This window comes from Arvicola amphibius, chromosome 3, assembly GCF_903992535.2.
Source record: "Arvicola amphibius chromosome 3, mArvAmp1.2, whole genome shotgun sequence".
NCBI classification, from domain to species: domain Eukaryota; kingdom Metazoa; phylum Chordata; class Mammalia; order Rodentia; family Cricetidae; genus Arvicola; species Arvicola amphibius.
In genome coordinates this window covers 172,632,340-172,646,222 of record NC_052049.1, presented here as the reverse complement: position 1 = coordinate 172,646,222, position 13,883 = coordinate 172,632,340, and the positions used below count along the sequence as shown (strand labels likewise).

The 13,883-nt window shown below is 54.5% G+C and overlaps 1 protein-coding gene across 1 annotated transcript; it reads right to left on the bottom strand.

Moving 5' to 3' along the window:
• Positions 1–598: 598 nt before the first annotated feature.
• Dusp7 (dual specificity phosphatase 7) lies at positions 599–7,522 on the bottom strand. The gene is made up of 3 exons (XM_038324324.1): positions 6,932–7,522; positions 5,119–5,553; positions 599–2,737 (listed from the first exon to the last, which is right to left on the bottom strand). The coding sequence occupies exons 1-3, from the start codon at positions 7,446–7,448 to the stop codon at positions 2,430–2,432; spliced, it is 1,260 nt and encodes a 419-aa protein (XP_038180252.1). The 5' UTR covers positions 7,449–7,522; the 3' UTR covers positions 599–2,429.
• Between the last annotated feature and the right edge of the window lie 6,361 nt (positions 7,523–13,883).

Here is a 13,883-nt window from a genome sequence, read left to right as displayed (position 1 = left end):
TAGGGGGCGCTGTAGCCCTCACCCACCAGAGCCACGTTCTTGCTCCCAACGGTAGCCCATCAGTGGGAGCCCCAAGCCTGCTACTTCCAGCTGCCCCCAGCATGCCCACACCCTTACCAGAAAAACGTGCTCACCATGCCAAACATGAGAAGGGCTTAGTGTCTCTGTGAGCTTGGCTCTACTTAAGTTTTTTTCAAAACAGGTTTCCCTGTGTAGCTCTAGCTGTCCTTGAACTCTGAACTCACTCTGTAGATCAAGCTGGCCTGGAACTCAGAGATCTACCTGCCCCTGCCTCCTAAGTGCTGGGATTAAAGGCGAGCACTACCACCGCCCAGCTTGACTCTACTTTAAAGACAGTGACCGACAAAGGGTTAGGGTTAGACAGAAGCCCTGGCTGCTCCCTCCCATACTGGAACACTTCCTGGAAGACTCTAGGCAAGATGAGGTCCACTCTCACAGAAACAAGCAACACTACTCCTGCCTCATGTTCCCATGCCCTTATTGAACACCATGACTCCATTTAAAGAAAAAATAATATTTATTTGCAATATAAACAAAGTCCCGTTGCTGGCTCGGGATATATATATATATATGTGTGTGTGTGTGTGTGTGTATGTGTGTGTGCATGTGTGTATATATATATGTAGGGTCACAAATTTTCCTTCATAAGATCATAAAGCAAAACTGGCCACCCTCTGGTATACCCTCATTTACACTCTGATCCATCTTTCTGGGTTTTTCTTTTTAAAAATGAGAGAGAGAGAGAGAGAGAGAGAGTGTGTGTGTGTGAGAGAGAGAGAGAGAGAGAGAGAGAGAGTGTGTGTGTGAGAGAGAGAGAGAGAGAGAGAGAGAGAGAGAGAGAGAGAGAGAGAGAGAACAGCATGGATGTTTTTGTCAATTTCTCAACTGTGGCAAGATTTTAAGCTGCTGCCCTCAAGAATCCCTGAAAACCACCCTGCGAGGTAAGCTGTGGTAGGGTGGCATTTCTGTAGCCTCCTCCACTGCCCACTGTGGGTGCTGGTTCCAGCAGGACCCCAGCACCCCCTTCCCATTTCTCATGGTTTCTGACGAGAAGAGGCTTGGAAAGGAATCAAACTAGAGGAGCATTACGGAACCCGTGGCTTTGGACACTGAGTGGCAGAGAGAGCCTCACACTCCCTCCACTGGCCTGTCCTTGCCCCACCTGCCCCCAGCCCTTGGGCTGCAATGGATGTCAAGTTGCCTGCAGGTAAAAGGCATGGGCAACACAGGCTAGGGCAGGCATGCACCTGGACAAGGGGGCTGAGAGTGGTAACTGGATCAAAGCCGCCGTGAGGATGAGGGACAAGACTGGGAAGGTGGGGTGTGCCCCATCATCCATGCTTACCCAGGCACTGTGGGCTCCGTTCCCAGGTAGAGACAGAGAGGATGACGCAGGCGGTGGGTAACTTATGAAAGGGCCAGGGCCCAGCCTTCTTAGGGGCTGAGCCCACACAGCTAATCCTACTGCTTGGCCTTCCCCTGCGGCACCAAGCCAGCAAGACATGGCAGAACCACCACCTTCTGCCTCAGAGAGATCTGCAGGACTCTCAGAAGGTGGGTAGGAGGGCAGACAACGCAAAGGCCACCAGTGCCATGCACAGCCTGCAGCAAGTGGTCAGTGCAGTGTGGCACTCAACTGGGCCGGGCCACAGGCAGGAGATGGTATAACAGGGGGAACTGATGCCCAGAGAGCAGCAACCCACCCTTTCAAGAACGGCCTGCTGGGAAAACAGAGGCTTCACACGTGTGCAAAATGCATTTGGTCAGGAACATGTGGTTTGTCTTTTCCATTGAAAACAAAAAGAACACACACCAATGGTTGTTTTTTGAAATATGAAGAAACCGAGAACACATCTCTCTCTCTCTTGCAGATTAAGAAAAGGGTGAAATATTGGTTTCTACAACCCACTGTCGCATGTAGCCTGAAAAATAACACTTTTTGTTTAAAAAAAAAAAAGAAAGAAAAATTGAGAAGAGCTTTAACACTCTGCTCCAGGGAGCTTGGGTTTACCTGCCAGAAGTAGTAAACTCAGGTCTGTGGATATGTCTTTAAAAACAGTCAGAATGGCCGGGCCATCAGCAGGATGGATGTCCTGGGGGATGTCCTGGGGTAGAGACAAGGCCCCGCTGGCCTCCAAGCCACAAGTCTGAAAGTTGAGGCCAATGCTCACTTCAGCAACACATGTCTGGAAAGCTGAAGCCACTCTGGTGAGTGCTACCACAGCGGCCTTGCTGTGGGCCCTGCCCAGGACAACATGGGAGCTCAGCCACTGCTCAGCCTGGTTCTCTGGACACAGGTGACATCTGTGGGTTCTTCAGGCCAGGGGAGCAGCAGACGAAGGCCCCCCTCATCAGGCCCTGTGGAAGGCTGGGAGACCCTGGTGCTGCGCCCATTAGTGCATCAGGCCTCACGTGGACTCGAGTGTGTTGATCGGGAACAGGTTGTGGTTGGTGGGCGTGGAGAAGTAGAGCTGCTCACTGGGTGCGTGGTTGTCGCATGGGCTGCTGAGCCCCAGCGTCCGCTCAAAGTCCAGCAGCTGCCCCATGAAGTTGAAGTTGGGCGAGATGTTAGACTTTTTCCTCTTAACGAAGTCATAGGCATCATTGAGGGACAGGTTCATCTTCTGCATTAGGTAGGCTACAGTAACCGTCACCGAGCGGCTGATGCCTGCTAGGCAGTGCACCAAAACGCCACACTTCTTGGAGCGGGCTTCATCTGAAACACAGGGGCAGGGGTCAGAGTAGAGCCATCTCCAAGCAACCTCCCAAACAGGTGGGCAGATGGGTCACAGAAGGGCTGAGGGGACAGAGGACAGCCTAGTGGCCGGCCAACACAGCCTGATAAAGCCCAGCACACACAGAGTAGCAGAGAGCAATACCATGCTACAAGTGAGCCCCAGACCACCTCTGTGCACTCGGGCTTTATTTATTCTCACTGCTTTTGTAGGGACCTGAGCCAAGGAAGGCTTCACCAAGCACGAGTTACTGTCTGTCACCACTGGGGTCACTACTAGCCCCACCATGGCCACAAGTGGTACAAAGGGTGTCACCCACATCCTCTCGATGGCACCACAGCCAGTAAGCCCATTGTGTCAATGTGAAAATAGACGCAAAAACAAAGACAAAGTGACAAGCCACACACACAGAGGGTCCTTCTACTTAGTACCCAATCCTATGGGGACTCCCAGGACATCCTGGAATGTGGGCTTGAGGCAGGCACCCAGGCCCAGAATGGCCATGTACTCTACCCAATCAGTCCTCAAGGCTCCCGAAGTCCTCCAGCTCCCAAAGACCCAGGATGAGCACGACATCTTCCACAGCAAGTCTCCTTTCCTCCTCCCCCAACCCCTCCAGCTTCCCCTAAGGTCATCAAAGGCACCTCTGCCTGGCACATAGTATCAACTGTGTAAACACTGACCGAGCTACTGAATAGTGGCACTGGGATCTTCTATCCTAGACCCTACAGTGGTAGCTTCTTTACCACTGCTGCCAGGGACATGAACAAAAAAAGAGACAGTCCCAGGGTCCTTAAGGTCTCACCTCTAAGCCTCCTGGAAGCCAGGCACACAGTAGGGAATTGCTACTCTCCTATAAGATACACTTGATCACCAATAATTCTTTACTGCCTCTGGTCTGACCAAGTTTTCCTTTACCACCTTTGCTCATCCGAGGGGACCTACTCCTAAGCTGACAGGAGGACTGATGGGCTGGCCAATGGCTCTGGAACTGGGAGCAAGACTGGCAGGAGAAGTGACAGGGATCGCTCTGTAAAGAGTCAAGTGATCTGACTTTGAAATTTGGGGATAGGGTGAAGAGAAAAGCCCCCAGAGAGGGACAGCAGGGTCACTGGTGTGGTGCAATTCTGTCTCACTGAGTCCTAATGGGAGGCCGGGACCCTGATTCCTTCCCTTGTCATCTGAGGGGAACCTTCCCTTCCACCTCAGCATCCTGTTCCTTATTCCTCACCAGAAATGGAGGAGAGCTTTTAAGACTAAAAACCACCCACAAGCCAGGCCTTAGTCCTGAGCAACCTGGGGTCCCTCTCTCTGCACCTTCCTTTGTGGGAGCCCAAACATTGAGGTTAGCACCCTCAGAGTGCTTGGCTCTGTCCCTTGGGGCAGGGCTGGAAGCTCTGGGCAGCCCCTCCCCCAGGCCTCAGCTTCCTTCCTTCCTCCCAGCCAGGGCACCTAGTTTTGGTTCCCAGTAAGCGGATGAGGCGGGGAAGCCTCCTACTTCCTGTTGTTAAAGTTAGCCAGGCCTAGCTGACACCAAACGCCCTCAGCTGGACACAGTGGCCATCAATCTGGAAAACACTGCCCAGGTCCTCCCTCACCCGGCCACTGGAGGCCGGGCAGAAACAGAAGCACCAGGCTCAGAGAGCACAGGATTTATGTTTATTCCGAGCCTGTGTCCTTTCCTGGCTGCCTGGTTAGGACTCCAGGCCAGAAGAGATGACCTCCAAGCCAGCTGGCCAAGGAGGAAGCAGGAGGGGGAGCCAGAGTCAGCTGAGGTTGGGGATGGAGGCCTTCCTCAAGCTGCCTCCACCTTCTTCTATATAGACAGCTGAGACCATCTGGGTCCCATAGAGGCACTTGGGGCATCGCATGTCAGAAATTGCCTGTTTGGGATCAGTCTGGCTCCAGGGCAACCTTCTAGCTCTTTCAGATCCACAATAAAGCCCAAAGAGGCATCGTGACAGCCCCATCCTGGAGAGACGCATGTGCCAGGGCGTGATGCAGAGCCAGTGAGACCCGTGGGAGTCTGCGAGCTGTGATGTTTCAGCTTGGTGTATTGAAACTACAGCAAAGCCAGAGAAACATAGGCTGGACCACAGAGAGCCCAGGAGGCACTAAGAGCTGGAGGAGCCCAGGATTCAGGGGACTGCTCAGGTCCTAACAGGTAAAGGGGCCCGAGGGACTCAGTGAGTCACAGCAAGCATGGGTACACCCACGGGCACACGCTGGCACATGCAGAGCACACACAGGTCTTGACAGGCCCAGAGGTACCCAGTTGGGCAGGGGCGACACCCAGCGTCCCTCACACACCTTGCCTCGCCCACCCACCCACCCACTCTGTCCAGTGCACAAGGATACTTACCGATGAAGCTGATGGCCTCCGGGAAGAACTGAGAGAGGTTCTGGCTCCAGTGGTCAGAGATGGGGATCTGCTTGTAGGTGAACTCACCACCATGCTCAAAGGCATTGGGCAGGTTGGGTGTGACATTGAGGATATATTTGATGCCGTACTTGCCAAGTATATCCAGGTTGGTAGAGTCCTTGGCACAGCCGAGGTAGAGATAGGGCAGGATCTGGACTGGGAAGGCTGGCTGACTGGATGGCACAGGACTGCCATCCGACTCAGTGGCACTGCTGGGCAGCTCTCGGTCTGACTCGCCATCCGAGCAATCAGAACTGATGCGCAGGCCCCCCAGGCCCAGCACGGAGGTGGGTGGCGAGCCACTTGGAGAGGACGAGCTGTCCACGTTAGTCTCACAATGCTCTGAGTATTCTGTCTGGAACTTGTTGAAACCACCTGTGGCCAGGGCAAGAGGGGGGGGAGGTCTGGTGAGTCCAAAATGGCCACAAAAGACTATTAATGGCCAGGATTCCCATGTCAAAGGCCACACGTCCACATCAAAGGACAATGTGAGCATGCCAAACACATTACACATACACCCACTCATGTGTTCTTGCCATCAAAACTAATGCCACCTCACAGGTAAGGAAACCAAGGCCTAAACTCTGAGCCCTTACCCATAACCCTAAAGGGATACATGTGAAACAGAGCATCTGAGGACAGGCCCAGCTCACGTCCCTTCTGTAGCACCCACATATACTTAACACACCTGAGGGCTCAGCAGTAGCTAGTGGTAGAGAAAAGTCAACAATCCCATCCCAGGCCAGCACCTGTAGGTCAGTAAAGCCCTATTCCAAAATGAGAGAGGAGCCAGAGCACATATGGACCAGCCGGAGGCAGAGCGCCTAGGCAACCACACTTGTAGAGAGTGGTGTGAAGGCACTGTTGGTCCTCTCCCCCAGCAAGGGGGAAACAAGTATTAGCAATCCACTTTTCTCTGGAGCCCTTCCTCAACACAAGCACGCCCCCCCAATATGTGACTCACAGAGAAGGACCATGGGGGGCTATACAAGGACAGGAGACAAGGAGCACCATGCTGCTAGGCATGGCCCTGCGGCACCCGAGGGTGCCGCAGGACTCCCCTCCCCTCCCTGCCTGTGTGCTGCCAGCAAGAGGCCATTTTGGAATGTTAATTGGAAACACCGGCTGCAGCCACTAGCCCCCCTGCCGGCCGCCTGCCAGCCTCCCTCTTCTATAAACTCAGGCGCAATGGGAAGACAACCCCCCAACACATACACACACCTGGGCCACTGCCCACATCCTGCCCAAGTGCCTCCAAGAAGCCGCAATCCTGGTAGGTAGGGGCCATACTTGGATCCCAGAGAAACCGACATAAAAGGGCTCCCAAGCACAGGAGGTTGGGTGGTTCTGTGAAAGGTGCCTTCCCGATCCCAGCCCTCTAATGACATGAATTCCATGCTAGCCTGTGGGCCCTGTTCCTTTCTGGATTCCAGCTGCGATCTCTCTGAGGAGCTCAGCGGAAGCCTGTGCGCTGTTGTCTCCCCATCAACAGGGGAAAAATAAATAAATCAGAAGGAAAAAAGTTTGTTTCAATCACCAAATAGTGCTGAGAAAGAGGACAGAGATTGGGTGCCCTGTGTCTGGCTAAACCCACACCTTGGGGGATGGCTCCCAGAAGAAGGGCGGATTCGGGCCAGGGGCGACGTGGCGCCCGGCCTGGCCAAGCGTATGGAAAGGAAACAGCCTGCAGCGAGGGCGCCAGGGAGCAGCGGCGCAGCCCCAATGCCGTCTGGGGTCTAGGTTCTGCCCTCACCTTGGAGGTAGTAGGCCTGGCAGCCGTCGTCTCGCAGCTTCTGCAGGAGAAGGCCGAGAACCGAGGCGGGAGCGCCGGGCTCGGGCTGCCACTCAGCCGTGGCCTCGTCGTAAAGCAGCACGGTGGCTGCCTTGCAGCGCGTGGCGAAGCGCTCCTTGTCGGCATGGTTGGGAATGATGGAACGGATGGGCAGGTTGCCCTTGCGCAGGCGGCGCAGCATGAGACCCGGGATGGCCAGGTTGATGGCCGTCTCGATGTGCGACGACTCGAAGAGCTCGTGCGGCCGGCAATCCAGCAGCAGAAGGGACGCGCCACCGCGCGCCTCCAGCTCCTCCTGCAGCCACTCGGCGCTCTTGCAGGGCATGGCTCCCGCTCCCGTCGTCGCTCCCGCCCCGATGCCTGCGCCGGACCCAGATCCCGCACCGGGCTCCGACCCCGCCCGGGTGCCCCCAGCCGCCGCCGCCCCCGAAGCCGACATGTGCGCCCGCACTGGGGGCCCGCGGCGCTGGTTTTTCATGGGGAGCCCGGGGCCGGGGCCGGGGCCGGGGCCGGGCAACCCAGCCCTGGGACGGCGCCCCGGCCGCGCTGGCCCCAGCCGCGTCTCCGGGAGCCCACCTCCCGCCGAGCCGCGCGCCCGCCGCCCGGGCCTCCCAGCCTCCGGCCTCAGTCCCGCCCGGCCGGCCCTCCGCGCGTGCCGCGGCCTGACAGCCCCAATTAAACCACGGCTCCGGCGGCCGCGCGCCCGGGCGTCCTCCGGGAGGCGGGGCTGCGAGGCCGGCGCCCGGGCTTAAAGGCACCGCGCCTCCGCAGCCCCTCCCCGGCTGCGCGGGAGCGCCCTCGGCCGGCTCCTGCGATCCCGCCTCGCCGGGACCTGGCTAAGACCTGCCCGGGGGGCCCAGCCAAGGAACCCTCGTGGATTCCCCTCTGGCTGAGCGCCTAGATCTGTGCCCTGCAGGAAGACTACATGGGGACCCCACCCAACATTTACAGAAGCAGAGTTTCTCCAGGATTGGGGCGTGGGGGGCGGTCACCCAGAGCCAACCTTCCCTCCTCTGGTCTGTTACCCTCATTCATTCTCGGATCTAGTTCATTCAACAAATGGAAACTGAATTCCTACTACTGGTCGTGCTCTGTGTTGGGCGGTTGCAGTTTTAGATAATCGCATCACCCCCGCGATGGCCATAGGCTCCAGAAGGGTCTTACCCCAAGCAAGTCTGCTGAGGGAGTCATCACCTAGGTGACTCGGGGGTAGGATAGTTCAAGGACCACTGTCACCTACCGCAGGCACAGCTGAAAAATATTCTGAAGGGACCATCCCTGGCTAAGGGAACGCGAGCTCTTTAAGAAAGCTTTTAGAAGTGCGGCTGTGGCTACTGCCACGTGACTTTCCCACTGGGGCGGGTGGGAGGGAGAAAGCGCTCCATAATCTGCTTTCCTTCACCTACCTCCCTCTCCATGCACCAATCAACTTTTGCGGTAGGCGGGCACGGGCGCGACAGATAGTCAATCACGGCCGAAAGAGGCTGCGAGGGAAGGAGGTGGGGCCCGCAGCGGGTTCCACCCAGCTGGAAGTGGGCGGGGTCTCGCGGAGCTTGCTATATAAGCTCTCAGGTGGGCGGGACTGAGGAGGTAAATGGATCTGCAGGTAGGGTTGGAACAAAGCGGCTGGACTCCGGCGGCACGCGTGCGCTGGACCCACCGCGCGTTCTTTACCAAACTAAAGTGGTCTTTCCTGGGAAGGAGCTGTTCCCTCCAAACCCCAGATACATTCTCTTGACAGGCAGCGTGGTCCAATTTGAAGCTTAATCCCTCACTCTGCCCTGGGCCAGTCGTCTCTGAGCCACCTTGCCCTCAACCCCGGATGGGGCGTAGTGGTGGCAGGTCGGGCTGTAGTTTCAGTGCCCAGCTCCCACTTAGAGGGCTTCCTTCCAGACAGTCTTAGGAGCCCTCTTCTACATTCGGTCTCAGAAAGGTCACAGCAGAGCAGCCAGAGGTCTCCTTGCGGGGTGGGAGGATTGTAGATAGATGTAAAGGAGAATTGACCCTTTGAGGAGTACTGTTCTGAGGTTGCAGGACACTTCTGCTAGACAGAGCTAGAGTCCGAGTGGAAAGACCCAGTCAGTCTACCCATGCAGAATCCTCCCAGGTAGAGAACAACCTCTCAGGCTGTGCTCCTGGGGGCCAGTCCGGGTGCTGGTTGTAGGAGATGGGTACAGCCTCAGTCCCCCAGGAGAGAATGAATGTGTACTGTCAATCATTCATAGTCGTGAGGGCTGGGACCCTGGGGCTGAAGCAACACCCCCTCCTCCATGCACCAGTTCCAGCAACCTGGGTGCTTGTCCCTCTGTGCTACAGGGTTAAATGCTCATCTCTGTTCCCCTCAGACCCTCAACAGCCTAAAGAGGCCCTTTGCTTTTAATTTTTTGTTTGTTTTTCAAGACAGGATTTCTCTGTAGCCCTGGTTGTCCTGGAATTAGCTCTGTAGACCAGGCTGGTCCCAAATTCTTCAGCGATCCACCTACCTCCTGCTCCTGAGTGCTGGTGCTAAAGGCCACCACCACCTGGCTTTAATTTTTTTAAAAAAGTGTTTTAAGTGGCCGGGCAGTGGTGGTGCATGCCTTTAATCCTAGCACTCGGGAGGCAGAGGCAGGTGAATCTCTGTGAGTTTGAGCTCAGCATGGGCTACAAGAGCTAGTTCCAGGACAGGCTCCAAAGCTACAGAGAAACCCTGTCTCGAAAAACAAAAAATAAAACAAAAAAAAAGTGTTTAAGTGTTCTATCTACTTGTATGTTCATGTATCGCTAGGGGGTGGGGTGCCTGATGCCCACAGGGGCCAGAAGTGAGCACAGGATCCCCTGGGACTAGAATTACAGATGGTTACAAGCCACTGTGTGGATGTTGGGAATCAACCCCAGAGACCTTTTTCTTTAGGAGAAAGATCAGGTGAGTCCATGATTTACTAATATGCTGTCAAGGGGACATTGACATAGGGGTGAGCTAGAGTCACATTAGCAAGTCTCCTGCTGCTCTTAGCTAAGACAAGATCCCACTGTATGCAGGCATGCTTGCTCCTGAGGGCCTGCCAATGGGAGATGGGGAATTAGTTGGGTTCTGCCCAGTAGTTGTTCAACTGAAAGTGGCACCTTTTGGGTATACCTGTAGTTCCGCCACTTGCCCTAGAGGAGGCTAGGAGGTCTACCATCCCTCATGCTAGTTTGTGATGTCTCACTGGCTGCTCTCTCCCCACTCTGGAGTCCCTCAAAGAGGCATACACCTTCAGGATTATGGGAATTGGAAATGCTCCTGGGTGGGGGTGGGGTGGAAGAAGAAGCAGTTTGGGTGAGGGAGAGCGTGTGGGGAGGGTTGACTGTAGGGACAAAGGGGTGACAGGAGAAGAAGCCTGTGAGATGCTGGCAGGGTCAGGGCCTCCATCACCCAGGCTGGAGGGAAGCTCCAAAGCCTTGGCTCTGAGTGGACTCCGGGGAGGTGTGAGTCTCTCTCATAGATACTGGGAGGTCTTGAAAGAGATGCTCTGTTTTTTTCCCTGGGAACCTGGTGCCCCCTCACTTCAGACATTCTTTTCAATCTCTCTTGCATCTCACAGATGTGCCTCGTGCCTGGCTTACCAGGGTGTCCCTGAGGGAAAGGAAGAACACATGAAAGCTTCCCTCACAGGTCTCCCCCGAGGTCAGCAGACTCCAGAAGGGATCTGCAAGTGGGTTTATCCTAGCTCTCTGCAGGCCTTTGCACCATTGCTGTGTAACAAAACTTCCTGAGGAGATGATGATACTGACATCTACTCCCCCTAGATAGGGAGCCCGTGACAGACCAAAGTACAGATGCCACCAAAGTCCAACTTGGTGAACCGTGAGTTGTACTGGGGTCACTTACAGCAGCACAAATGACTCAAAGACAGCTGCATCACCAAAGCCCACCCCAGCACAGGTGACTGCTCACAAAAGCTGGGAACTTAGAGCACCCTGCACAGCCTGCAGGCAGATCAATGGGTTGGAGAGTGTCCTTTCCAAGGGACTGTGATCTAAACCGCTTCCAGGCAGCTCAGGTGGCTTCTGCTTCTTTCAGGCAGCTGGTCTGGTCTCAAAGCCTTCTTTGCAGCCTGTCTCTGCTCTTCTGTGAGGACGTCTCAGCCTTTCTTACTCTGACAGGGAGGGGCCTAGTGAATCTGGTTGGTGTCAGGGACTTCCTGACGCTATTTTGAGTTGTTTACCTTCCTGCTTAAGGAGCTTGCCTATGGATGGAGTATTTGAATTGCAGAGAAAACTGTGCACAACCAGCATCTGCAAAGCCCTGGACAGTTTCTGCCTCTAGCCATTGCCTACTTTCTGGTCTCAGTTTAGATGTCACTTTCCAGGAATCTCCTCTGATCCTCCAGTCCTGTTAGCTGCTGCGAGTTTCCAGGACCCTTGTCCCCATCCTGTCTGCATCCCATCACAGCTACTGGGCAGTATGCCTATAGACTTCCTCAGTTTGGATGCCCAGTGGCATGTATGGTTATCCACTTCCTATGTCCCTGGCTCATCCCTACTTACCTGGAACCCACAAGGCACGTTTGAAGCTGCTCTCCCTGTCTGTGCACATCCAACCCAGAATGACGAAGGAGGACAAGCCTAGCCATGATGGGGGGCATTTCCTGCCTTTTGCTGTTTTCTGGGAGGAGCTGCAGAGCTCCAAGAACAGGCATGAGCTGGTGTGCCCTCTCCCCTGTGTGGCTTGGTGACCCCACTGCTGTGTCATTAAACATGCATTTCTTCAAGATGTCCTGCAGGTAAGGCTCACTTTCCTGTCCTCCTGAGTCCGAAGAAGCTAGCATACACTTAGGATGAGCGCCTATTTGCTTTATATATTCTTTTTCCTTTCTGTGATTCCTCCATCTTTTTTGTTTTTGTTTGTTTGTTTGTTTGTTTTTGTTTTGAGACAATACCTCTCTTTTGTAGCCTGGCTTATAGCCCAGGCTGGCTTCAAATTGCAACCCTCATTTCTGCCAGGACTACAGGTGTATCCTATGATTCCAGCTCAGAGGGTGGCTTCTTAGCAGATCTACCTACCATCCCCTGTTAGGAATGAGCAGGGGCTGGGGCTGTGAGGAACACTGCAGTCAATGGCTCCTGCTGCTGTTGGTTCAACCACCCTGTGCCTAGTGACACTCCCCTGTGCCACCATTGGAAACTCAGACTCACTCTGCTTCCCCTGGCTCTTTGAACAGCTTGCTCAGCCCTTGATGGGTCACTAACCTGGGCAGATGTCTGGACAAGGAGGTCAGCAGTGACCTGTGGAAGAGCTAATGAAAGACTAGTCTTGAACAGAACTCTTGCTGTATATGCTCATGTGTTTGCATCTACATTCAAAACAACAACATAGGCCTCAAGACACCCCTGTCTGGCACTTGTGGCTCCTGTTAGGTGGGGCAGATAGGCTAGTCAGAGGGTCTGCCCCAACAAACAATGGGAACCACACCCTTCCCCCAATTCACCAGACTCACTGTCTCCTGTTGGTTGATTCTAGGGTCTCAGTGGTTTGAAGTTCTTGAAAGATGAGAATTCCACCCTGGACTTGCCCCCTACCCTCCTCCTGGCCCCAAATGACAGTCCTAGGGCACAGAGTAGCTGGGAGCCACATCTGTCCAGATGTGTGGGCTAAGCAGGTGAGAATGCAGAGCCTTGGGCAACAAATAACCAAAGCCAAGAGATAGGGCCATGTTCAGGTCAATCAGAGCACAAAACGTGACCGGACAGTGAGGGCCTGGGAAATATCTGTGGGAATCTGATCCCCCCAGGCTGCCTAGAGAAGCAAAGGAGAGGGAGAGAAAAGAGCCAGGTCTTAGGCCAGCCTCCCACCTGCTCCTTCTCAAACACTTGTTTTTTGTTTTGTTTTGTTTTCTGAGACAGGGTTTCTTTGTGTAGCCTCGGCTGTCCTGGAACTAGCTCTGTTCACAAAGATCCACCTGCCTCTGCCTCTGCTGGGATTAAAGGCGTGCGCCACCACTGCCTGGCTTCTCAAACACTTTTTGAGAGCCTGCTCTGTGTCAGGAAAAATACAAGACAGGATGGGCATTCATGTAAGATCAGAATAATGTAAGTCCTTCTCACCCAGCAGAATCAAGCAGAACCTCTGTACATGGAGTCCCCATGGCTACCCACTCTGACCGTGTGCCTTTCTCAGCCAGAGGCCCATTTACAGAAACCAGCCTGGGAATGGGAACTAGGAGGCAGGAATCCACATGGGAAAGTCATCCTCCATGTTGTATTCCGGGCAGACATTACTAGTCAAATACAGCACTTCTTGCTCAGCCACACGCTGGCTTCCAAAATCTTTACAGTGAACATTACCAGGCTAAATAATGGTGACAGGAAAAGGACATAAAGCCTATTTGCAGCCAGGCCTGGTGACACAAGTCTGTAGTCCCCAGCTATCCAGGAGGCTGAGGCGGGAGGTTCACGAGCTCAAGGCCTGACTAGATTATGGAGTGAACTGATGGCCAGCATGGGCAATTTAGGGAGACCTTGGCTCAAAAATAAGAAGTAGGGGCTGGTGAAAGGCCTCGTCACGTATAGGTACTTGCCACTAAGCCTGCGGCTCTGAGGGACCCACATGATGAAAGGGGGGCACCAAGTTGCTCCCTGACTTCATACTGATGCCCTTGTTCTGAAAAACCAAACAAAACCTCCTCTTGGTGGTGGAATCCAGCTCTGGTCTTTTCCCCGCCCCTCACTCCAGTCATCTTGCTCCTCCCACTCCCTGGTCTGGGGATTGAATTTAAGAACTCTCTCACGCCATAGACAAGCATGCTGCCATTAAGTTATACCTCTAGGCTGTTTTGTTTTTGAGAAAGGGTCTCACTTTGTACCTAAGCCTGGCCTTGAACTCGTTCAGGCCCCTCCCCTCTACTGGAATTACACGTCCAGGCCACAGAGCCCCTCATCACATCTTGAG

What these genes read in the sequence shown, in the direction of transcription:
- Dusp7 (XM_038324324.1), bottom strand. Translation starts at nt 7,448, where the DNA reads ATGAAAAACCAGCGCCGCGGGCCCCCAGTGCGGGCGCACATGTCGGCT. An exon ending in CCAGGCCTACTACCTCCAAG is followed by an intron (nt 5,554 to 6,931) that starts GTGAGGGCAGAA and finishes CCCTGGCCACAG; the next exon opens with GTGGTTTCAACAAGTTCCAG. An exon ending in GGAGGCCATCAGCTTCATCG is followed by an intron (nt 2,738 to 5,118) that starts GTAAGTATCCTT and finishes CCTGTGTTTCAG; the next exon opens with ATGAAGCCCGCTCCAAGAAG.